This window comes from Podospora pseudocomata, assembly GCF_035222375.1.
Source record: "Podospora pseudocomata strain CBS 415.72m chromosome 2 map unlocalized CBS415.72m_2, whole genome shotgun sequence".
In the NCBI taxonomy this organism is placed as follows: Eukaryota; Fungi; Ascomycota; class Sordariomycetes; order Sordariales; family Podosporaceae; genus Podospora; species Podospora pseudocomata.
This window is the reverse complement of record NW_026946365.1, coordinates 1,235,072-1,258,940: the sequence shown is the minus strand read 5'-3', so window position 1 is coordinate 1,258,940 and position 23,869 is coordinate 1,235,072. Positions and strand designations below refer to the sequence as shown.

The 23,869-nt window shown below is 52.8% G+C and overlaps 7 protein-coding genes across 7 annotated transcripts; 3 read left to right on the top strand and 4 right to left on the bottom strand.

Annotated features, from left to right (window-relative positions):
- Positions 1-430: 430 nt before the first annotated feature.
- QC762_202570 (uncharacterized protein) lies at positions 431-1,972 on the bottom strand (the record flags this gene model as incomplete). Its single annotated transcript, XM_062887145.1, has 1 exon — positions 431-1,972. One exon carries the CDS (start codon positions 1,970-1,972, stop codon positions 431-433), a length of 1,542 nt encoding a protein of 513 aa, XP_062746934.1.
- Positions 1,973-10,527: 8,555 nt separating this feature from the next.
- QC762_202560 (uncharacterized protein) lies at positions 10,528-13,791 on the top strand (the record flags this gene model as incomplete). The annotated part of the gene is made up of 1 exon (XM_062887144.1): positions 10,528-13,791. One exon carries the CDS (start codon positions 10,528-10,530, stop codon positions 13,789-13,791), a length of 3,264 nt encoding a protein of 1,087 aa, XP_062746933.1.
- A 195-nt stretch (positions 13,792-13,986) lies between these two features.
- QC762_202550 (uncharacterized protein) lies at positions 13,987-14,795 on the bottom strand (the record flags this gene model as incomplete). The annotated part of the gene is made up of 2 exons (XM_062887143.1): positions 13,987-14,371; positions 14,428-14,795. 2 exons carry the CDS (start codon positions 14,793-14,795, stop codon positions 14,287-14,289), a joined length of 453 nt encoding a protein of 150 aa, XP_062746932.1. The 3' UTR covers positions 13,987-14,286.
- An 827-nt stretch (positions 14,796-15,622) lies between these two features.
- On the bottom strand, positions 15,623-17,479 carry QC762_202540 (uncharacterized protein; the record flags this gene model as incomplete). The annotated part of the gene is made up of 1 exon (XM_062887142.1): positions 15,623-17,479. One exon carries the CDS (start codon positions 17,477-17,479, stop codon positions 15,623-15,625), a length of 1,857 nt encoding a protein of 618 aa, XP_062746931.1.
- Positions 17,480-18,052: 573 nt separating this feature from the next.
- QC762_202530 (uncharacterized protein) lies at positions 18,053-20,613 on the bottom strand (the record flags this gene model as incomplete). Its single annotated transcript, XM_062887141.1, has 5 exons — positions 20,066-20,613; positions 19,923-20,003; positions 19,531-19,869; positions 18,710-19,478; positions 18,053-18,656 (listed from the first exon to the last, which is right to left on the bottom strand). The coding sequence occupies exons 1-5, from the start codon at positions 20,196-20,198 to the stop codon at positions 18,053-18,055; spliced, it is 1,926 nt and encodes a 641-aa protein (XP_062746930.1). The 5' UTR covers positions 20,199-20,613.
- A 57-nt stretch (positions 20,614-20,670) lies between these two features.
- QC762_0033370 (uncharacterized protein) lies at positions 20,671-21,097 on the top strand (the record flags this gene model as incomplete). Its single annotated transcript, XM_062883260.1, has 2 exons — positions 20,671-20,831; positions 21,010-21,097. 2 exons carry the CDS (start codon positions 20,671-20,673, stop codon positions 21,095-21,097), a joined length of 249 nt encoding a protein of 82 aa, XP_062746929.1.
- Positions 21,098-21,126: 29 nt separating this feature from the next.
- SEC23 (GTPase-activating protein S23) lies at positions 21,127-23,868 on the top strand (the record flags this gene model as incomplete). Its single annotated transcript, XM_062887140.1, has 4 exons — positions 21,127-21,219; positions 21,276-21,362; positions 21,462-23,336; positions 23,392-23,868. The coding sequence occupies 4 exons, from the start codon at positions 21,127-21,129 to the stop codon at positions 23,620-23,622; spliced, it is 2,286 nt and encodes a 761-aa protein (XP_062746928.1). The 3' UTR covers positions 23,623-23,868.
- Position 23,869: the final 1 nt, after the last annotated feature.

Below are 23,869 nucleotides of genomic sequence, written 5' to 3'. Positions count from 1 at the left end.
TAATCTTCTGTCCTTCCCCCATGACAGTAACTCCTCTCTTACAGACAACAGCATAGCTTTGATCATCTTGGATCATTCCTCAGCAAAAATCCTCCGCCCCCCGACAAGAAACAGAAATGCAACGTATGAATTTGATGATTGACAGGAGATTCGAGAAAAACAAAGTATGGGGGTAAAAATGGTTCCCCCAAATGCCAAAAAAAAAAAAAAAAACATGAAACCAGTCGACAAAAGCACCCCTTTTGGTGCTCCAAATATCCCCCCAGTTTATCGTTGTACGCCCCGTCTCCATCAAACGCCCGTTGCCTGCCGACCTGATCTATAACATTACCCAGCGCTATGGTCACACTTTATCGTTTCTTGTTCTCTGGTGTTTCGCATTATCTTGCATCGTCAAAATGGGTGGCTCCTGGTCGAACCCATTGGCTAGTCACGCTGCTCCAACACCGCGCCTCCTGATCTCGACAATGGGGCCTGGAGGAGGCGGGACTGGACATGCTCGCTTCTTTCGCGTGTCTTCCCCTTCGGCTGCGCCGGCACTGAAGCTGTTTGACCGCGACATTTCGGTGAGGGGCCTCTTGAGCGACGGTTGGATTGGAGGCAAGATGGTGGTGATATCGCCCGCTGCCGGTCTGTCCTCGTCGTCAATAGCCATGTCGCCGTTGTATTGGTCTCTGTCGAGAAGGGCGTCGTATGCCCAGCACGACTCAAGACCAGCCATGAAGACGGGGGAATGCCTCAAGGTGTGCCAGGAAATGGTGTGGGATTTCATGGCGATGTACAACGAATCGATGATGCCGTTGGAGTCGCAGACGCCGCATTGGTGGCGGAGGAAGTCTTGGTCGTATTTCTTTGGATCAATCAGTTGAGGGTCCAGTTGACGAAGCATCGGAAGACCCTGAAGTGTCTCGGCGTCGCAGAGCTTCGCCTGCAGCGGCATCCACTCCCGTCCCTTCAGGAAGCTGCCGAATGCCTCCTCCACCGCTCTGTTGAACGACTCTGCGTCGGGTCCGTGGACTGCAACCATACGGTGGAGTCCTCGGGATAGACACCGCTGGTAGGCGTTGGTGTTCCGCTCGAAGGGCATCGGCACACCCGCATGTGGGAGGAGTGAAATGTGCACTGTCCACGGGCCCGTGGACCGGGCAGAAACGGGGAGGGGTTTCATCAGTTGGAACGCTGCGGTCCCGCCTCGTTCGAGGCCCTCGCCATGTCCTGGGTTGCGGGGGCCGGCCGTTGGCGGAAATGGGCGACGATAGTCGTCTGACGGGACGGCCCCCTGCCCTAAAGGGAGGTTTGGGCGTGATGTGTCGGAGGTCGATCTTCTTCTGGGACGCCGGGCAGGTGATGATCTTTGGCGTTCCTCCTCTTCCTCCAAGATCTCGGTGATATTTTCGATCCGCTCCTCCAGGCTCAGGTCAGCATCTCGGAGTTCCAACTGCCCAGCGTCCAGCCTCTCGAGTTGTTCGTTGTGGTCCCTCAACTTTTCATAAATCTGGCGGAGCTGTTCATCCTGCTGCTTGCTCTTCTGTTCGGCCTGCTCGATGGATCGCCAGCTGATGGTGATATTTCGATAGGTGCCCTTGATCTGTTCACTGAACTCTTCCTTGCTCTTTTCCAAGTGTTCCTCCATTTCGTTCATTCTGCTGACAAGAGTTTCAGTTACACCATCCTGCCCTCTGGTCATCTGATCCTCAAGCTGCTGAATGCGTTTCTTCAAGAGTTCCAGCTCTTGCTTCGAGTCTGTGGCCACTTCTGGCTCCTTGTTGTGGAAGCACGCCAAGTGACCGCAGTCACAACTGGCACCTGGGATGCCTTTATTGAGTGAAAAGCCGACACAGGCACATCGCTGGCCCTTGATTTCGGGAAGAAGCAGGATGTAGCGGCAGTGTCCCTTGGGCATCTTGGTTTCATCGACAAAGCTGTTGGCCGCCACCTGTAGCGGCGACGGGGATCCGGAAGGAGTCGACATGGCTGTGATATGAGAGGGTGATGATGACGCCTAGGAGCGGAGGGAGAAGCCCGAGTTATGGGCCTTAATAAGGTTGTAGAGGGTCGGAATATGAGCCCACTAAGGTGAGATGGTGTTCAAAGGTGGTGAGAGTGAGGGGAAAGGTGGAAGTAAGAACAACAACCCAACGACGACAAAGACTACCGGAACTCAGACATGGCAGTAAGGGGCTGAACAGGTCGGATGTTATCCATGAAACAGAGGCAGCGGCGCGGTAGTGGTTGATAAGCTATCCACAGCCTCGGGAAAGCCAGAGACGGGTTGGGTTAATGCTTGTGGTAGTAGTGGTAGTAGTGGTGATAGTGATGGTGGTGGTGGTGGCGGCGGCGACAGAAGGGGAACGCGAGGCTTTTTGAGTGTGGTGGGCGGTGCGTGGTATCTATCTGCGTGCGTGCCCGTTTGCGTGAGATGTGATGGCTATCGCGTCTGGGTCCTTTGGAAGGGGGGGCGGCTCTCTGCAGGCAAGTATATATGTGGTGCTACAAAGGGCTTGCCGGGAATTGGGGGGGAGGGATGATGGCCGGGGAAGGCGCTTGTAGGCCGGGAGTCAGACGCCCATGTGCGATCAAGACCCAAAAGCAAGGCAACGAGGGAGTCAGGGACCAGCCGATAGATAAACGGACAGCAGGCCCCAGGGGCAGGGTTGGGTCCAACGGAGTGCCTTCGGTGAAATTCTCCTGGCGCAGCAGGCGTGGTCCGAATCTGGCGGTGGATCTGATACCCGATGTGGGTTGCAGACTAGGGAGCTCTGATAGGTAGGCAAGCGATGACGGTATCGCCAGATCTTGATACGGCCGTGGCAGACTACGACTTGGCGAGCGAGAACCGTTTTGTTTCCCGTCGTGGCGCTGATAAGTAAATTCCCAAGGGGGGGTCTTCAAGATGAGTTGACGTTGAAGCTGTGGTGCTCGCTCCTGCGGCTCACGTCGGCAGCAGACGGGCGGATGGTGGTTCGTCTGCTTTTGTTATTAGTTGAACTGGGACGGGTAGGCTTGCCCCCTGGTGGATTGCGATGCAGCAGCGATAAAACGGGAGATGGGGCAGCGATCGAGGTTGGAAGAAGACTCCCCTGATGGGCACAAACAAAAAAAAAGCAAACAGGGCGCCTGGTAAGGATTGCAGACAAGAGCTAAAAGCAGAGAGAAAAGAGAGGGAGGGAGTGCTCAGGTCTGCGAGATAGCGCCGGCAGCTAGGATTTGAGGGAGATAAATTGCTACCTGGCCCAAGTACCTGCCGTTCTGATAGGCATTGCGCGGGTCTCAATCACTAGCGAGATACAGGGCTCCCGCGCGGTGGGCGGGCGTGGGAAGAGGTTCCCGCCTATTCCACGGAACAGAACCCCTCGGCAGAAGATACTTTGGGGTCAAAATGCACCCCGGTCCAGCAATCGATGGCGAAAGGTGACGTGACGATGGATGCTCTTTTACTGGTGTTGATGGATGTCTTTGGCGGTCACAGCAGGCAGTGAGTCGGGTGTCAGTCAACGACAGACGAGCATCTCATCGCGACATCTACCATTTACATACCTACCTACTCGGACCCGAGACACACACTCATTAGGAGAAAGACCTGGTCCTGTTGTCAAAGCAGAGCGCCGATCCAGCAAGCACCACCATATAGGATATGACCCCATCATCCCACATGGAACACACCGAGCCTATCCTTTCTACTTGAGTATTACTATTACATGGAAGGCAAACAGGCGAATGCGGTGCTGTGTGGGCGCATTGAACAGAGAAAATCGGAGAGGGCAAGGCCAATGGTGCCAATATTATTATTTTTCGCAAGCGCGGGTGGGACGTGGAGATGCAATGTGTGTCGCCCGCGGGGTGGTGGGCAAAGAGGGTGGGTTTGACTGGAACCTGGAACACCACCTTTCGCACCTGCTTCTGGACGGTGAGGGAAGCGAACGAACCGTGGAGAAATGGCCCGTTTGTTCCTGTCTGCTATTCCTCTTTTGCGAGCATCACAAGCTACACTCGGAGCTTGTGACTGGGAAAACCCTTCATCGTGGCTCTTCTTCCCCAGCTTTTTGGAGCCTTCCCCTCCTTTCCCATTTTTTTGACAGCACACCTTGGTCCACTTGGAAGTCCACCGTTCCCCCGCTTCACCCACCATCGGTTGCAGCTAGACAGGGTCTTTCTTCTCCGAGGTGCCCGTTGAGGTGCCCTCACGGTATATTCAGGGCACCTTGATGTTCTTCCTTCTTCACAGTGGACGGACGGTCAAATCAGGGGGCTCGGCCTCGTCCAACATACAACAACTTTCTTGACGAACTGGGGCCCAAGGAACCTGCGACTTTATCAGCGAGTGACACGGGGCGGGCGGTCGGACGGGTCAGCGACAGGGATCATGGGTGGGAACCGGCCAGCTCAAGGGAAGCCACATGGATGACGAAGGGTTGTCTGTGGGGGTCCAGATAAGCGTTTTTCTTGTGTCCCTACCAGTGCCTGAGGCATGCGTGCTGCCGTCATGAAGCCCCACGTCTCAGATGCAGGGCCGCTCAGCCGATGGACCCTCTTGTGCTGTTCACACACACAGAGGCCGATGCGAAACAGGTCGAAAAGATACCATTTTCCAAGAAAGTGAACGACAAGGCCTGGCGGCGGCATGGAACACTTCCCATTCGACCATTCCAGAATCTAATCGGTCCAAATCGTACGTTGTTGCCTGCAAACAGCAAACAGCCAACATATGCCACCGGAGCTTCCACCTTCTAGGGACAACCAACCTGCCAGGCGAGAGATAAGGCGTCATAAGAGACGAAACTGCAAAATACCACAGACCTGGCCACTAGCAAACACGCATCGTAGGGCAGCACAAGCAAGCAAGCAAGCAAGCAAGCAGCAGGCAAGGCAAGACGCGAGCGCTCGAGCCGCCTCGACCGTTGGAGCCGCCCCTGTGCCCCTTGGTGACAATCATGACATCTCACAGCCTCCCTGGCTGTCATCGACCAGCCCAACCAGCCTGTCAGGACTCCGGACCGCACCACGGACATCTCAGTTGGGCTCTCGGACACACGGACGTCTCCTCTCTTGACTGCATCTCTCTTTCTCGAATTCTTGGCCCGCTCCTTGGTACTTCCCTTTCGGGCGATCCCTGATTAACGCCGCCCGCCCTATCTGATTATCACTCCCATCGTGACATTCAAGCATGTGGCAGAACCGTTGGTTAGATGTGCCGGCAGCTCGGTGGCCAAGCAATCAAAGCACTCGCGAATGGAGATGACCGGATCGCCCTTCAAGCGCTCCTCTATCGCTGTATTTTATGCTAGACTGATCTCTCAGGATCGACGACGTTTCACCCATTCTTTACTGGAGCCATACCCAGCTCGCCGACTTATCTTCTCGAATCGAGGTTGCATCCCCCCCCTCTTTACACTACACGGACTCGTTCTCGGAATACCTGATTGTTTCTCGGGTGATGAGCGGCCCTACTCATCGCCCATCCATCCAACCATGATATCCTTCTATCACTGCATACTTGGGTTGAATGGTCTCATGATACAGATAAGAACGCTCATTGGGACCCAACACACATGTCTGCCTCTTTGCTTGACGGCACAGAGATCCACAGCGGGATGGGCGGCTCGCTCGTCCATATCCAGCCAGCCATCCATCCCCAGTGTCCGTCAAGGTTCTGATGCGGCCGCCTGCAGTGCAATCCGACAAACAGAGAGGCATATGACATTTGCCATCCGAGGTGGATTTTACGTGTGCGGCATTATATCTTCCTGCGCTGCGGACGCGGTACTGTTCCCGCAGGGTCGTAGGGTGGTAACACGATGCCGTGAACACCTCCTTTAGCCAGACGTATCAGCAAACCAGACCTTGCGTGATGGCTTCACTTGGATCACAGAGTGATGAGTGACGATAACGCGGGTACCTGCCTGCCTCTGAGCCCTGGTCTTGTTCCTCTGTGAGACTGATCTCAGACATGAGAAGGACCCCCACGAGATTGATTGATAGGATAGCTGCAGCGCCTATTTAGCAGTTACAGCCTCCGAGACACAGGTACACAAGGCAAATCCCGGGAGATGGAGTGAGACAGATTACACACAGTTTGTGTGCGTGCTTGCAGCTCTGACCAAGGCAGACCGCTACACTGGCGCCATTCCGACGTCTTATCGCGATATCAATTCTGTCGTTCTATCAGCTTCTGATTCACCAAGAAGTTGGGCAACCGCGCCGCACACACGGCTGAGGCAGAAGGGGGTGGAAGAGGATAATTGTTACGTATTTACACGACCATTTTGACTGGATACTTTGGGCATGAATGGTGAATAAGCGAGAGCGAAGAGAGGTTTTTTTTTTGTGTCGTGCTTGATGCTGGGATGGCATCAAGGAGTTCAATGATCGCGACAAGAAACCGGTAAGAATGACTCGGTACGTATATGCTAATAACTCGTCAGTTGTTCTGTATCTGGACTACCGAAGGCCATACTCCGTACCGGTATGCGAGATAGCTGCTGTTGCATGCCCGCAGTCAATCAAGAATTGCAGCCGTTCCGATGAATGGTTTGGGACGACACGGGAAGCAAGGGCCTGGCTGGCGGGGCGGATGATACCCACACGCTGATACGCAGCGAGCAAGCAAGCAAGCAGATAGGAATTCGGGAAGAGGGAGGAGGGGAATCGGAAGCTGAAAAGGAGAGTTAGGGTTTGGTGTTGAGGTTCTTGAGCAAAAAGCAAGTTGGAGAGCCGCAGCAGGGATGCCATCTAACTGCATCATGGGTAGGGGAGTTGAACTGACCACCTCTCAGAGAACAAGATGATTGACCTATCAAGAAGCCAAACGAGAGTGATGGCATATAATAGCAGTCCCTCGCCGGTCTCACGACCACCTCATATCTTCAACCTTGATCTGCCCGGTTTCAAGACAGCAACGCTGTTATCTCACAATCAGCCAGCCAACTTTGACCTGCTCGGTCGATATCACCACTACACACTTACAAAACCAGGATATGGCTTCTGTGTCCCCGTCTCATTCCCGAACTTGCCAGATGTGAAATGGAGATCTAGACATCTAGACTTTTCCGTGACAGATAAAGCAATGACAGCCATCACTTACATGCTTGACCTACATACCTGCCCAGGCCATGAAAATAGACTCACCTATACCCTTCCTACTCCATTACAACGGCCGCTAACAGGACCCAAAAACCTCAAAAGCAACCTTGGGAACCATCACAACAAGCCTTTCCAAGGTCTCACAATTCTCTCAAGCACGTTGACCCACAAGTCCTAGAATACAACCTCACCCATGATTTTTTTTTAAAAAAAATAAATAAAAAACCTTCCGAGTTTCTTTTTAGTGTCCGAAAGTCGGATTTCTCTCCGAAAACCAATCGCCCCCAACCCTCGTGGGCGAAACCACTCGCCGGGATTGGAGTTGAGGGAAGAAATAATGTGTAAGTCATTAGGTAATTCCGCCCGGGACTGGAAAGAAACCCCTGTTAAGTGGTGGGGTTTTTGCGGGAAGCACCCGGCGAACTCACCCCCACGCAAGGCACGCTAGGCTGGCCGGGATGAAAGGTGGAGATCTTTGTCAACGGTCCGATCGATTTTCAGACGAAATGGGGTTGGCAGCATGGAAGAAAAAAAAAATGTGAATGATCATGAGGGGGGTATGGCGGCTTTTGAAAGAAGGGGTTCGGTTTGGCTTGTGATTATCAAGGGTTTGAGAGATAGGTGTGTAAGATTGGGAGGGGAGATATTGATGGGGGGATGTGTTCCCGTACTGTATGAGGAGGACTGGATAGCACGGTGGAAAAGAAGGGGACGTTACAATCAAGAGGGGGGAGAGGAGTGGTTGCAACATACAACACACAACAGCAAGAAGGGCAAATCAATGCTCCGAAACAAGGTGTGGTGTGGTGACTCGAATAATGCAAGTCATACATACCGATATACCGCTTTTGCACACCTTCTTGATCAAGAACATCTTTTTCCTTTCCTAGATAAATTCGTAGGGCAAAAAAAGGGCTGGTCGGATGCAAAACCCCCGGTTACCCGTAAGTCAGCTTCCCGCCTTATTCTCCTTTGCCCGCCACGCCATAATTTTTTGCGATCATCCCCGCGGGAAGCAGGTGATGTGTGTCATGTGGTTTTTACAAATTGCCTTGCCATCTTCCGCTACATGGCGGTGGGCTTCCGTGGGTGGGGGTTTTTTGAAGGCAAAAAAGTCCAGGCCCTTGGCTACCTTTGCGGAATACATAGGGCAGGTGTGAGGTTGGTCGATATCCATCATCGGGAGAAGAAGAAATGCCACCTTTGCTGCAAGGTGAAAAAGAAAAGGTGAGGCCTCAAGGGTTGGGGGTTGCTGTGGGAAGATGGTTGTGGATTTGACAGGTAGGGTTGTGTAAGGGTGGGAGGGTTAGGTGGCGGGAGTGCATGTGTGAAAAAGAAACAAGCATAAGTGAACTGCTGTTTTGGGAGTCGGAATATGAATGATGTTGATATCAACGGGTGTGAGGTGAGTCAGGATCTGAGACAAAGAGATAACCAAACCCACGCAAGAGACGTTGTCGTAGATAGCTATGGGCGAAGTGTGACTTGCAGAAAGCTGTTGAGCAGGGTAGGTGACCTTCGGGTTGTGAAACCACGTCGTTTGAGATGGCCCAGGAGGTGGTGTGAGGTTCTTGCAGTGCGGTCTGTTGTATATGCTGCGCATACCTAGTGTGAGAACATATTGTCGGCAATCAACATCACTAGTCGTGTTTTGGGGATATTTAGGGCCAAGATGATGGCTAGGTAACCTCCTCCTCGATCACCACCATCCACCCCGGCAATCGGCATCTTCCATTCACAACCCCCATCCTCATGAAGCCATCCCTGCTCTTGGCCTTGTGGTGTCACTGGTGCGTGCCTCCCAAAGATAGCGCAAGACTGCGGCTGTGGCTTCTCCTCTAGTCCACAACCAATACCGGTAGATACTCCTTCCCAAAACACCAGCAATTGCCCGCGCGGCCTCACCCGCGGCCTGCGGTAAGGGGGAAGCGGGAGAGAAGCTTGTTTTTTGCTAGGCTTCCATGTTTTGTGGCCGGAGCTGGGAATTTGTTTATCTCTTCTGGTCAACTGCATACATCTGGTTTGTCAGGAAGGGGATATCTTCCCGAAAGCTCGAGGCAATACAACGGCGCTTGGTCCAATCGGATCGACTTCCAATGTTTCTAGCGGTTGGACTCAGGGATGCTGAGTGCGAGGATGGGCGGTCTGGGAGATGTAGTGAGGTGGGACAGTTGAGCGTGTAAAGTCTATGTGGAATGCAGTTGAGCAAGACAGGTCTCGGGCAATCCGATGTTTGGGTACTTGATCTGATGGCTTTGAGATATCGATGCTCGGGCTACGTAGGTATGTTGAGGCCTACAAAGGCGCTTGGAAATGGACAGGATATTCTTACCCACGCCCAGCTCCCGTTCGACATGACGGCTGGCTGAACAGGCACAACAGTATGAGTGGCTGATGCATTGCTGACATACTTTTACTCTGGGGTATTTACGGTGCAAGATCCGAGGACACCCACTGCTGGGCGACTTTGTATTGGGTATAGCTAACATCACTATCACCACAAAGCACGAACGTGAAACGGGCCGAAGATGTGAGTGATTTTTGGTTTGTTTGTTGATGTTGATGTCGTTTATTGTTTCCGCTGTGAGACCCCAGCTGAAGCAAGGCTGCCCATCGTCGTCGATATTGTTTTGGGTGGCACATAACGGCAAAGCGACACAGGGACAGAGATAGGAGAGAGGCTGTGTAACGCCCATGAAGCGAGGTGAGCGTGGGGTTAGATTTCTGGACAGGCAAGGCTTTTTGGACATTGTCTCATGTGTGCTGACCATGTCGTGATTTTGGTGTACCTGCCTTAGATGGGTTGTCTGACCGAGTAAGAAAGCAGTACACGTGTGTTCAAGTACAGAAGCAGGTGATGACACTTGGGAGAAGGTGTTGGTGTTTGTGTGTTTTGGTCCTAAATGCGTGGCCTCCTTCTATCCTGGAGGTGATCAAGATAACGGGCACTGCAAGTTAGCGAAGATGTACGGCCCACGACTTACTCGCAACATAAGAGACAGAACAGGCTGCCAGCTATCCTGGAGAGCCTATAAATGCGTGGTTTAGGGTGCGCTCTTTTGTTGACTTGCTTTGCAATGCCAGTCAATTTGACCATGACATGGCATGCAAGGTTAGGGAAGGTTGGAAACTGTTTAGAGGTAAGGAAACCCCCAAGATATAGATCATAAAGGGCTGAATTCTACACGAGCATCCCCCTTGAGAGTTTACCGACTTTGAAAAACCAGAAATGGATATTACCTAGAACATTTGTTGTTGATGCTTCTCGAAGAGATCGACGTCATTGAAGCCTTGGCGCTGGAATGGCAGCAGAGCAGGGGTCGTTAGCGGCTTGGCACGGTTGGACAAGGGCAAAAAAAATGAACAACGGCGCGCAAAAGATATGCACTGATACAGACATTCAAACGGCTTCTACGGCATCCTCCACGGACGAACAGGGCAGCCACAATGTTACATTTGGCGAGACAGGCTCGACAGACACTAAAATTACCATTTGTATGCTCAGCATGTCGAACTCTCCTTGCCCAGAGCCCTGCGCCCCGGAGGTATTTGCCAGTAGCCATCAACCATCTTGGTGCAACTCGATGGTATACTGATTCGACAACACCACCACCACCACCACCACCACCACCATCGGCGCCAGCAACCACTACTGAAGATGCTACTCCTCCATCATCCGATCCGCCAGCCGAGAATAACGAAAACCCCGAGGAAACCTCAAAGAAACGGAAACCAAAGAACAAGCCCAAATCCGCCAAGGAGAAGGATGCGACAGACCTCTCAACATCGACCGATGCCGCCGGAACCGAAGGTGATCAGGATATGCTCAGAGATGCCGTGAAAAAGGTTTTGAAGGAGGGTGTTCTCAAAAAACGAAAGGGTTCCAAAACAAAACATCTCGGCAAGAAGAGCAAACCGGCGGCTGCCAAAAAGAAGAAGACCGCGGACTCGGCCGCAGCGGCCGCAGTAGGGGAAGCAGGAGAGGATCGAGGAGACAAGCCCAAGAAGAAAAAGGCCAAGAAGGAGGAGGACGAAGCGAAGCCGGATTTGGATATCAAAGAAATCGACCCGAGATATCTCAGGCTCAAGCCTATTGAACTGCGCCAACCTCCGGTACCTACACTAGCATACGGCCTCGATCGCGTACTGTTTAACCCCGGAGTCTCCTATCTTCAGGACCCCCGATCCAAAGTCTACAACCATGACCCCTATCTGTCTCAAATCATGCCCACCCACGAGTTCGACTTCGGTGCGCTCAAGGAATACATCACATCGTCCAGGGACAAGACACTTATTGGTGTGGCAGCCAAGAAGAAGAAGAAGTACTCTGGATCGACTTCGAGTATGACGGCGACACTTGCACATTTCCATTTCCTTCTGTCTTCCTGGCGTCCGATCAATACAGCCATGTTGTCCAAGCAGTTCGACCCGGAGCAAAGCAGCGAGGACTTCAACAGAATCTTGAGAAGCCCAGCGGCTATTTTCCTACACCACAAGGATGGAACATATGCTATTGATGCTGACAAGGAGTTTGACTCGGGCAATATTTTGGCCATGCTGGGGAAGTCGATGGAAAAGTTCCTGACCATGCCCAAGGAGGAGTTTGAAAAGTACCGCAAGTCAAAGTCTGATCAGCTCACCGACGAGGAGAAGAATGGCCCAGAATCTTACCATTACACAACGATGGGTGATTTCATGATGCGGTCACAGCTCGACGCTTTCGATCCGCGACTTCCCGGGACGGGCATGTTTGATCTCAAGACCAGAGCCGTTGTCACGATCCGCATGGATCCAGAAGGATACGAAAAGGGCCAAGGCTACGAGATTCGCGGCCGGTTTGGGACCTGGGAGTCGTATGAACGTGAATACTTTGACATGATCCGATCAGCCTTCTTGAAATACTCTCTCCAGGTGCGCATGGGCCGCATGGACGGTATTTTTGTGGCCTATCACAATACTGAGCGCATCTTTGGCTTCCAGTATATCCCTCTTCAGGAAATGGATGTCTCTCTTCACGAGGCAGCGGACACCACCATCGGAGACCAAGAGTTCAAGCTGAGCGTCCATCTGCTCAACCAGGTCCTCGACAAGGTGACTGCAAAGTTCCCGGGGCAAACGTTGCGTATTCACTTCGAGACAGTCAAGCACGCGACCACGCCTCCTTACATGTGTATTTTTGCTCGCCCGGTTACGCAGGAACGGATTGATGAAATTCAGAAGTCTGCCCAGGAGCGCATTCAGAAATTCGAACGGGTTCTCAGGGGTCTGGACCATGAAGCCGAGGAGCAGGTTGAGGGTCAAGAGGAGGTTGAGGATCAAGAGAACGACGAGGGCTTGGTTGACGATACCCGACCGGAGGAAGATGAAGGGGAAGTGGAATCAGCTGCTGAGCGGACTGAGGAAGACGACGACACCCGTGAGGATGTCTGGGATGATGTCATGCTCAAGGTTGAGCACTCGCTTGAGAACGAAGAGCACGGCGCCACTTCCATTCGGGAATCCATCCAGGACGCCTTGCAGCAGAGCGGCCTTTTGAAGAACACCACTCAAGAGGAGGCTGAGCATTATGTCCAGGCTTTGTTTGAGGTGCTCACAAGCGAGGCCAACAACGAAGCGCCTGAGTCGGAGCTGGCTGAAGAGGGTGAGGAGACCGAACCCGACGCTGTGGAAGAGTCTGAGGCGGCGGAGGAAACAATCCCCGCGGAACCTGCCGTCGTGGAGAACGAAGCCGTGGAGGTCTCGACAGAGGTTGAATCCGCCGAGGAGGGTCAAGAGATCGAAAGCCAAACCTCTCCGGAGAAGCTCAATCTGAAGGATCTCATCCTCAGGCTGGCCTCCCGGTTGCAAGAAGAGTCAGGCGAGACACCCTCCCAAACAGAAGAGGGCGAGGTCACAGGCGAAGAGGACGAAGACGCCGCCAAGCTCGCCCAGTTCGAAAACATCATGTCTGAATTGCTCGTCAAGACGCGCAACTTCCGCAGCATCGACGAAGCCGAGGCCTCAGAAGAAGACCAGGCCGAGGCGACCACCAGAACCACCGCCACTGACGAGCCGTCCGAAGAGCTAGTCGAGGAGCTTGCCGCCCTCTCCGAAGAGGAGATAGACCCCCCCATCGACAGCGAGTTCACCGAGCCCATCTATGGCCTCATCCTCACGACCAAGAACAAGATTGACGGCAAGTACGTTGACCGGCCTACCGTCACGGTCAAGAACACAAAGTGGACGGTTGAGTACACGATTGAGGAGATGACGGATGACCGGGCGATGAACCTCTACAAGAGGGCCCGCGCTCGCCGGAAGAAGTACCTCATGGGACCCGAGAACCGCAAGAAGGAGTGGTATAGGATGTTTGGCGGGCAGCTGCCCAAGAAGACGGGCGCTGGGCGGTTTTATAGAAAGATGGAGGATAGGATTGCAAAGGAGAGGCCGGTGTTTGTGTATGGGCATGAGACGCCGTATACGTACAATTCGGTGTTTCCTAATATCGCCCAGGGGAACATGGTGCCGTATAAGACTTGGTTTCCCACGGATGATGAGTTGAAGGAGTGGAGCAAGAGCACAGACAAGATGGCTTGGTTGGAGAGGTATAGGGCGGTGCATTTTGCAAAGGGGAAGAAGAAGGCCACTCCGCTGGGGAAGGCTACTCCGCTGGGAATCCCTCGGGGCCCCCCTCGCGGGCCCCCGAAGGGAAGGAAGAAGACTTGGAGGTAGAGAAAAATAGACGGGGGGTGGGCGTCTAGACAGGTGGGCTGTTGTTCAATAGATATGATCTCCCAAAGAAAAACAAGAAAGGGACAGGGAAAGGGTATGTGGGCGGCGTCGGTGGTGTGAAAAAAAATTATGCATGGCATACATACCCCAGGAATTTCAAGGGACAAGGGAACGATGGGAGGGGTATATATGTGCGTGTAACTAGTACATTCTGTAACAATACTTGTGTGTATACTCAAAGACATCATAGGACATTCTCCTGGCTATTTTAGTACATCTCATTATGCCAGCTGTTGTTGAATGTATCATATCACCTGTGCCTTGGAGCCAAACAGTCGTCAGAAATCGGCCATCTAGTTTTTTCCACAAATAATTACCATTTCCTATCAAGCTCATCACAAAAAACAAGAGCTTATAACACATTCAACTGCCGGACTCAATCGATCACCAAGACCTCTCCCAATGAATCAACGGCAACCCCCACATTTCCCAAAGTCACCACTGAAGGGCAAAGCCAACAGCAGTATAAGCAGCAGTGAACTTGAGGACAAAGTCGGTGAGGGAGCCGATGAGAGAACCACTGTTATTAATGCTGTCAGCACCCATCACATCTTAGAAAAAGAAAATAAAACTTACATCATCCTCCCCTCTGGTCCTTTGCTGGTATACCCCAAGGCAAACAACACCCTGGCGAAAGCCCAGAGGCCGCCGAGGGCGCCGGCAAACTTGGGGTACTGGAGCCCAGAGATGAGGAGGGAGCCGAGAAAGGGGGTGAGATTCTCGGTGAAGTTGTTGTGGGCGCGCTGGGCGCAGTTGAAGAGGTAGGCCTTGCGGTCCTTTTCGGCGAGGTCGTTGGAGGCGTAGGAGACGGGGTACTTGATGCCCGAGGCCTTGCGGGCTTTGGAGGTGAGGACGGCGTGGAGGGTGTTGATGAAGAAGGTGGAGGAGGCGGCGAGGAGGACGTAGCCGTAGTCGGAGGGGAGGGTGAGGGTGATGGGGGCCATTTTTGACTGTGTTGTATTGGTGAGTGTGGTGGAAAGCGAGGTGGGTGAGAGGTGAAGTCGAAGTTGTTGTAGAATGAGGTGAGGTTTTGAGATTGAGATTAGAAGTGGACAGCCAGCGAGCGACCTGAAGATCGAAAGGGCTAGCGGGATGGGTATATAAATCACTGCCGATAGTACCCCTACCTACATTGTACCCAAAGAAACTTCTTCTTGCTTCCAAAGAGCAACAAACCGTCAAAACCGTTCGATTTGCCTTGTACTTTTCAATGCTACATACAACAGTCAAACATTCCCCCGAATTTATAAGCCCTTACCTACGCAGGTAACACAGACACGCGGTCTCCCATCCGTCCCCTCTCCTCAAGATGCTACGTAAACATCATCAACGCATCACCCATTGCCTGTCCTCTACTACCCCACATTCAAATCCCCTTTCTGGCTAATTGGTGGTCTTAGCGTCAATCAATTGCAACGTACACGGAGGTTGCTTTTCCCCGACTTCCGTGTCTCAGCGACTTGGCCGGTGCAATTGTTCCCATTCCCTTTGTAAAAAGTTTCCGAGGTGATACGGTAGTGGAGGAATTGATGGAAAGGAGTTCGCGGTTGGTGACTACCCGCGGCCGAATTGAAATTTAAAGCTGGGCTGCAGCGGGTGTAACCGCCCCCGCCCGCCAACTGCAGAAGATCATGTACAGTTGCCACCGGCACTTGGCTGTGTGTGTATAAGTCCGCACCACCCAACCAGAGAGCTTGCAGTCACGATTAGTACAATCACGCAATTCAACTCTAACCAGACCACCGGTATTCTTTAGACAGTACTGTCTTCATCAATTCGTGCACCTCTCCTCCGGCTCCCTCCACTCCAGCCCAACCCCCTTAAACACCCTCCTCTCCGCCGTCAACATATCCGGCGCCGGCTCCCCCGTAACAGGATCACTCTCCAGATCAACCCACGCCCCATCCTTCCTGCTCCTCACCCCAGAGCTATCAAACTTCAACCCCTTCTCCTTCTTACAATACCTCCTCAAATCCCTCTGAAACGTTGTCCCCGACGTCCACCCCATAACCGCACACCCAGCCGTTTTCCAAGGACTAATAATGATATCCACCCTCCTATGCGGATTGGTATTCCTCCCCTCCCCCTCATAATTCGGATCCTGCCACACAACCAGCGCCTTATCCAAAGTATCAAACCCGCTCCCCGCCACCCTCGAGTCCCCCTTCCAAGCAACCGGTTCCTGTCCCCGTTCCGTATTTGCCGTGCTCAGCAGCAGCGTATGAGTGATATACCCCCTCCTCTCCAACCCAACAACAATCCTCTCCACAAACCCCCTCGTGGCCTCCTCATCCCGGTGCGAAAGCACAACATCCACATCCCCCGACTCCTTCTTCCCCCTCCTGTACCCCCCAACAATAACCATCCCAAACCCCTCCTCAATCTTATTCGCCTCCTTCAGTATAACCCCCCCGATCTCCTCCACCTCTCTCCTCGGTATCTTGAGCAAGAACTCGTCATAATACTTCACGCCAATCTGCTGCACCCTTGTCAACCCATCCCACCCATACTCGACCACATCGTCAATGTCCCTCCACCCCTTGTTGTAAAACTCCCTTGCTGTCGTCTCTGCCACGCCCCAGATATCATAAAACAACTTTAGAACCTGAAGCTTGGGGTCGGATTCGTACTCCTCCACTTCTTTGAGTGTCCCGCTGGTTTTGTACTCTTGGTATAGCAACGCGATCTTTTGGCCGCAGCCGGGGAGCCGGGCGACTTCGTTTTGGGTCTGGAAGGAAAAGGGGTAGGCTGCTACTGTTGCTATGGCAGAGCTGTAGGCGCGGACGCCGATTTTATCCCCAGTCAGGGTGCGCGCGAGGCGGATTTGGAGGAGGAGGGAGATGAATTCTTGGTTTGGGGGGTTGGCTGGGGTGGAGCGTTGACACGAGTAGGTTGTGTGCAGGCAAGGGGGGATGGGGGGGAGATGGGTGTCTAGGTCGTGTTCAGAGGTTGTCTGCCTTAGTAAGGCAGGGCGTTTGGGGGTTTTGGTGACTGGGTGGGAGGCGTAGGTTGAGCCTGGTTTTTGGGAGGAACCCTGGGAGGAGTATCGCTTTTGAGAGGAAGGAGGTGTACGCGGGTGGGAGTCTTTATGCGCTCGCGTCAAGATGTTGGAGGTGGATTTGGTAGGTGTGGTTTGGACTGAAGCTGGAGCAGGGGGTGGCTGCATGGCTTTGCGGCCGTGGTAGATGGCATATTTGTCGTCTAGAGGGAGGACCTCGCCGGCGGAAAGGGAGTCGGTGAACCAAGATAACTTGGCAACTTTGACGGTCGGTTCGACTTTGGGAACGGAAACTGGTCCTACAAGACGGCGTTGGATCTCCCCTTCTGAGCAGGTATCAGAGTCGAGATCTGAACTCCCAAGGGCCGGAGTCGCTGACAGTCGGATTCGCTTCCGAGGAGGTGAGGCTGGAGGTGTGCGTTCATCTTTTTCGACTTCTTCAGTGACAAGCTTGCGCTTTCTCAGCTCAAACAGCGCGCGCTCTTTGCGAGAAATCTTTCCGAGAATGACCTCTGCCTCGTTGATGTCGTAAGTCAGAGTAGGTATTTGCTCTACGAGTTCTTGAAGCTCTTCGGATCCTAGATGACTAGGTAGGAGGAAAATAACGGGAAAATCAAGGTCTGCTGGCATTTTTTGGTATCGCGCAGTTGTGAGAAATATGAGTGATCATCGTGTACTGCGGAGGATATCCAGATAGTACTGTAAGAAGGAGCTTCAAAATGGATATATCCAACAATGGGACATGAGAGCTATGGTTCAGATGATAGTGGTAGAGTAATTCCAAAGTCGCGGATGGTAGCTCAAAAACTTATGGTGAATTTAGTAAATGGCGATGAAGCAACCAGCTCCATGCCCGCTGCGGCTGCATCGCCGAGGGTTCCCTGTCGCTTCAATGACGTGCATGGAGACGGGAGCAGCAGCTCCCGTGCTGGAGTGAAGTTCAGATGGGATGCGACGAATCAAGCGACTCAGCAGTATGACAAAGAGGAATACAACCGTGCAATTGAAATACTGACACTGTGCTATCGTATTAATATAGAGAAACTCCGTGCGAGCGAATAAAAACGTCACACTGTCATCAGTCGAACGAAAATGGTGACATCAGCAAAATCATCAACTCAACGCCCTCAATCTGCCTTACCCCTGAACCCCTGAAACCAAGACCTTCACCAAAAAAGAAATCTTGACGTGACGGGCGAGTAATCACAAACTCTTTGTCCGAGAAAGTGGCTTCTGGATATGCTCAGTCGGGAATTTGAAGTTCTTCCTGATGTCCTGCGACCTAGGAGACAACTCGCTCAGGACCAGACTGTCCCCATGCAATTCCACAGGCTCCGGCTCTGCTGATGGTGCTGGAACCGTCTCCTGCTGCTTCTCAGGTTTCACCTCCGGTGGTAGCTCAATCCGGGGCCTCTCGTGTCCAGTCACAGGTAGTTCTGGATGGGGCTGTTCATGACCCTCCACTGGCAACTCAGGATGTGGCTGCTCATTACCAACCACTGCCAGCTCCTGCCAATGCAGTGACGACAACGTCGGGGGCTTGTCGTAGGCCGTGTGAGAACTGATAGATTGACCCACAACCGTGGATGGCAGTGACTGTTTCTTGTGTCTGCGCCTGAAGAACAGAAATAACCCGAATACTGCGGCTAGTACGACAACGCCTCCGATTACCCCTCCCGCAATGGCAGCTATATTACTTCCGCGCGCGTAGCTGGCTGGGCTCTCGTCTGGGTTGTTGTCGAAACGGGCAATAGAGAATATGTGTTCGAGTTCCGGTGAGGCGAAGCCTGCTTCTGGCTTGAGGCCCCTAAATAGAAGTGTCAGCGTCAAGCCTCGTACCTCTGGTTGGATTCGGCTTACCTGGTATTGTAGTAATCCTGAACTTCTGGAGCGGGCGCATAAACGGCAGGATTCGCTGTATACGAGGTGTTCCAATCCATGGCATGCATGTCAAATATCGCCAATCCTCGGTGGAAAGGATCAGGGGTGCTGAAAGCACTAATGTAATTGGATATGTTATCTGAGGAACCGTTCCGCTGCTGGCGTTGTTGTTGTGCGCCTGAGCTGTCAGCTTGTTGTGTTGTGTCAACACCACCGATAATCAAGACTTGACTTCCGCCAACAGGGTTGCAGGTCAGGCCGTGTCGTGGGTTATGTGACGGATAGTCTGCTTTGACCCAATGAAATCCAGGAAGCGTAAGCACAAAGGCACTGTCATAGGACAGCGACGACGACCCATACTGCCCTTCCCAGCCCGCGTAGACCAGCACCTCATAAGTATGATTGTTGGATGCCAGGCCAGCAATGCAGAATTGCTTACGAGGTTGGGGAGTATTGCCGCTCGTCTTTTGTTCAAACCATGTCTGACTCTCTGGGTCGTATACCTGAACTCGCCGAAAAGATATCAACTCGTCGGTCTCGACTCGTCCTCGTCCACCTTGCTCGCCGCCTACATTGATCAAGATTCCGCGATTTCCAAAGTTGGGCACGTAGATCATGCCTCCATACCGTTCCAATCCCCGAGTAAACACGCCAGACACCGTCTGATTTGTGAGTTTGTTGGTGGCAAAATCGTAGGTGTCGAGGTTGCTGAGGGTGGTCTCCTGGCCTGTCTCATTGCTGATGACGCCTACCCAGGAGAGATGTTAGCTACAGCCCTAGATGCTCTCCATTAGACATACCGCCGAGAAAGAAGCCCCGGCCATCGCCACTGCTTGTTTGTCCTTTGTAGGGCCGTGGAAGGTTCACGAAACCGGGGTCGGCAGTATCGTTCAAATTTCTCCAGTCACCCCCACCTGATCCATTTGGAACGAATGACCACAGGCCCTGTGAGCAGAGCGCTCCATCACCAAAGAAGGGCTCTGTCCCGGCAAACCCCGTGTATAGAACTCCATTCTTCTCGTCGATCCAGATGCCACCGTTTCGCAAGTTCGGGACACCTTCCGGCTTGGAAGACGATTGTATGTCGATCGTATCATTGGACCAATCCTTCGAAAGATCAATGGATAGCAATGTATTTGCTGCAAGCCGTCAGCTCATAGACAGAGTTCTACAAACTGCACAGGTGGCTTACAGTACTGGTAGACAATGTTGCTTCCGCTCTTGTAGGAGAACTCGCCTCCGTCGATGTACACCCATCCGTTCAACACGGCCGCTGTTTGTATGGCATCGTATCAGCGGGAGCCCAACAACGACTACCCAAGAAACTTGTCTTACAGGAATGGAATGCTCTCCTCAAAAACACTTGGTCATCAACATCGCCATCTGCTTGTCGAGGACCAATCCGACGGCTTAGTGAGATCTTGGCAGTTAGAAGACACCACAGGAACAGAAAAGATTTCGCCGCCATGGCTTGAGGGACAGATGTTCTTCAGAAAGATAAAAGAGGAAGACAGCAGGTGAGGATGACAAGCAGACTGAAGGATACTAGAGAGCAGGAGTCTCTCTGTCTGTCAAATAGCACTGCCATGACTCGAGTTATACCGTTCAACGCAGAAGAACCGGTGGCCGGTGGACGGTTGCTAGACTAGCAGGAGTTGAGGCCTGGAACTGAACAAAAGTCTATGGTCTCCAACTGCAAGGTTCGATGGCGTGGAAGTAGTTCATCGCTAATGGCATTTGCATGATCTGGCGAGGAAAGATCGACAGAGGGCAGAAAACAAGCCTTATTATATTTTGATATGTAGACAAATATTTACTAGAGAATGATGATGTTCAATGAAAGTTGAAGTTGAGTTGACCGATGCCAAGCAATCGCCAAAAATGGCTTGGCACGACAACCTGCCAGGGGTGTCTGCAGCAAGGAATGCAGCTCCAGCCACATGCATGCGCCACAACAGCCGGCATGGACCTGGAACTTGTCCTTTTCCAGTGAGGGGACAACCTCGCCAGCGCTCCAGCAGCTGGCCAAAGCACCACGACTCCCTTATCCGCCGCACTGCTACGATCCCGGCTGCCATCTTGCGCTTCACCACCTCGAGTTGTGATTGCTCGGCGTCGGCATCTCTGAGCTAACCACAACCCCACCAAGAAGGTATTAAGCCTCCTCCTCCTTCGTCATCCAACCCAACTACCTCCCCAACTCTGAATCACCTGTCTGCCTCGCTGTCCAGTTCACCAAGGCCCTGGACTCGCACATGCTGATGCCACCTTTCCTATAGTCCAAGACAAGACCACGTCCTCGACTTCGGCCCCCATATTCCCAGTCACACAAGTACCTCGACTCTTTCCATCTCCGCAACTCCGTAATTCGACTATCCCCGAACATTAGTGCCATCATGGATTATGAACAACTGAAGGAGTCGTGGGGTGAGGTGGAGGATCGCGATGGAGTTCGGCTGAGTTGGAATGTGTTCCCAAGCACTCGCATGGTTAGTGCATCTGCTCAGGCAATCTGCCGAGTATTCGGTGGCTAATGTTCACATAGGAGGCTTCGAGATTGGTCGTCCCCATCGGTGCTCTGTATACCCCTCTGAAGGAGAAGCCCGACACACCTTTGCTGCAGTTTGAGCCTGTCACCTGCAAGCAACCCTGCCGCTCAATTCTCAATCCTTTCTGGTAGGTTAATATGACGTTCTACCCTTGACTATCTGGCCACTTTGCTCACATCTAGGACAGCCAGGTCGACACCCGCGCCCGCCTTTGGATCTGCCCCTTTTGCCTTTCCAGAAACCCCCTCCCGCCGCATTACAAGGATATCACGGCCAATGCCATCCCACCTGAGCTTCATCCCGCCAACACAACTATCGAGTATAGACTTTCACGACCAGCCCCGAGCGCTCCGATTTTCCTTTATGTCGTCGATACGTGCCAGGAGGAGGACAGCTTGGCTGCTCTCAAGGAGTCCCTGATCATGAGTCTGAGCCTTCTCCCTGAGAATGCTCTTGTTGGTTTGATCACATATGGAACGATGGCCCAGGTTCACGAGATTGGATACACCGAGTGCGCAAAGTCTTACGTTTTCCGCGGCAGCAAGGAGTATGCTGCTAAGCAGGTGCAGGAGATGCTCGGCCTCACCGCCCCTGCCCTTCGCCCTGGCGTGCCTCCTCACCAGCAGACCAGAGCTTTCCCAACCGGTCCCGCCGCCCGCTTCCTCCTCCCTGTCGCCCAGGCCGAATTTCAGTTGACAAAGGCGCTCGAGCAGTTGCAGAAGGACCCATGGCCTGTTGCCAGCGATCGCAGAAACTTGCGCTGCACTGGTGTTGCTCTCTCTGTGGCTGTCGGTCTGCTCGAGACCTCTTTCCAGAATGCTGGCGGCCGTATCATGCTGTTCGCTGGTGGTCCGGCCACGGAGGGCCCCGGAATGGTGGTTGGCCCTGAGCTGAGAGAGCCTATTCGGTCGCATCACGACATTGACCGTGACAACATCAAGTACTACAAGAAGGCGCTGAAGTTCTACGACAACCTTGCTAAGAGGACAGCTCACAACGGCCACACTATCGATATTTTTGCTGGTTGTCTTGATCAGGTTGGTTTGCTGGAGATGAAGGGGCTTTGCAACTCGACCGGCGGGCACATGATCTTGACCGATAGTTTCACATCGTCCATGTTCAAGCAATCCTTCATCCGAATCTTCGAAAAGGACGCCGACGATAACCTCCTGATGGGCTTCAACGCGGTTCTCGAAGTTTTGACTACAAAGGAGCTCAAGGTCACTGGTCTCATTGGCCACGCTGTGTCTCTGAACAAGAAGTCGACTTCGGTGGGTGAGACTGAGTGCGGTATTGGCAATACTTGCTCGTGGAAAATGTGCGGCATTGACCCCAATGCCAGTTACGGAATCTACTTTGAGATTGCTCAGGGCGGCCCCTCGCAACCCCAACAAGCGGCTCAAAGGGGTATGATTCAGTTCCTCACATACTACCAGCACTCGTCTGGTCAGTTCCACCTCCGTGTCACCACCATCGCCCGCGACCTTAGCGGTCCAGCCGGTGATCCGGCGATTGCCCGGTCGTTTGATCAGGAGGCCGCCGCTGTGCTGATGTCCCGTATTGCGGTTTTCAAGGCGGAAACCGATGATGGACCGGATGTCCTCCGCTGGGTCGACAGGATGCTTATCAGACTGTGCTCGCGCTTTGCCGACTATCGCAAGGACGACCCTTCGTCTTTCCGCCTCGAGAAGAACTTCACGCTTTACCCACAGTTCATGTTCCACTTGAGGAGAAGTCAGTTCTTGCAAGTGTTCAACAACTCGCCTGATGAGACAGCTTTCTATCGCCATGTTCTTAACCATGAGGACGTTAGCAACTCCCTCATCATGATTCAACCCACACTCGATTCATACACTTTCGACCAGGAGGGCGGTCAACCAGTGCTTCTGGACTCGACCTCTATCCAGCCAACACACATTCTCCTCCTCGATACGTTCTTCCACATTCTCATCTTCCACGGTGAAACCATTGCAGAATGGAGAAAGGCGGGTTATCAGGACCAGGAGGGCTACGAGAATTTTGCCGCTCTCCTGGAGGCTCCCAAGGAGGACGCCAGGGTAAGTCAAGATTGCCTGATCTATTCCAACACGTTTCATACTGACTCTGGATTAGGACCTCATCACGGATCGTTTCCCTCTCCCACGTTTCATTGTTTGCGACCACGGCGGCTCCCAGGCTCGTTTCCTCCTCTCCAAGCTCAATCCCTCCACCACTCACACATCAGGAGCTGGAGCGTACGGCGGTGTCGGAGCCCAGAGCGCGCAGACCATCTTCACGGACGATGTGTCTCTCCAAACCTTTATGGAGCACTTGATGAAGCTGGCGGTGAGCGGGACAAACTAGTGTGGTTGTTAGAGTGTGAGAGGGTAATTCAGCCGAACCCGGGATTTACTCATTACTAGAAAGATGGTTTGTGATTTGTTTAGCGTAGTGTTACGGAATCTATACCAGAGAAAACGGCGTTTTTGGAAACATGTGATGTGCCTTTTGATGTCAGTTGAGGCAGGGGTGGAAGCGTTGCACAGTATGTGATCTCGATAATTGAAATATTTCTCAGTATCGAAAGCAGATATTTCCCATTCCTTTGCAT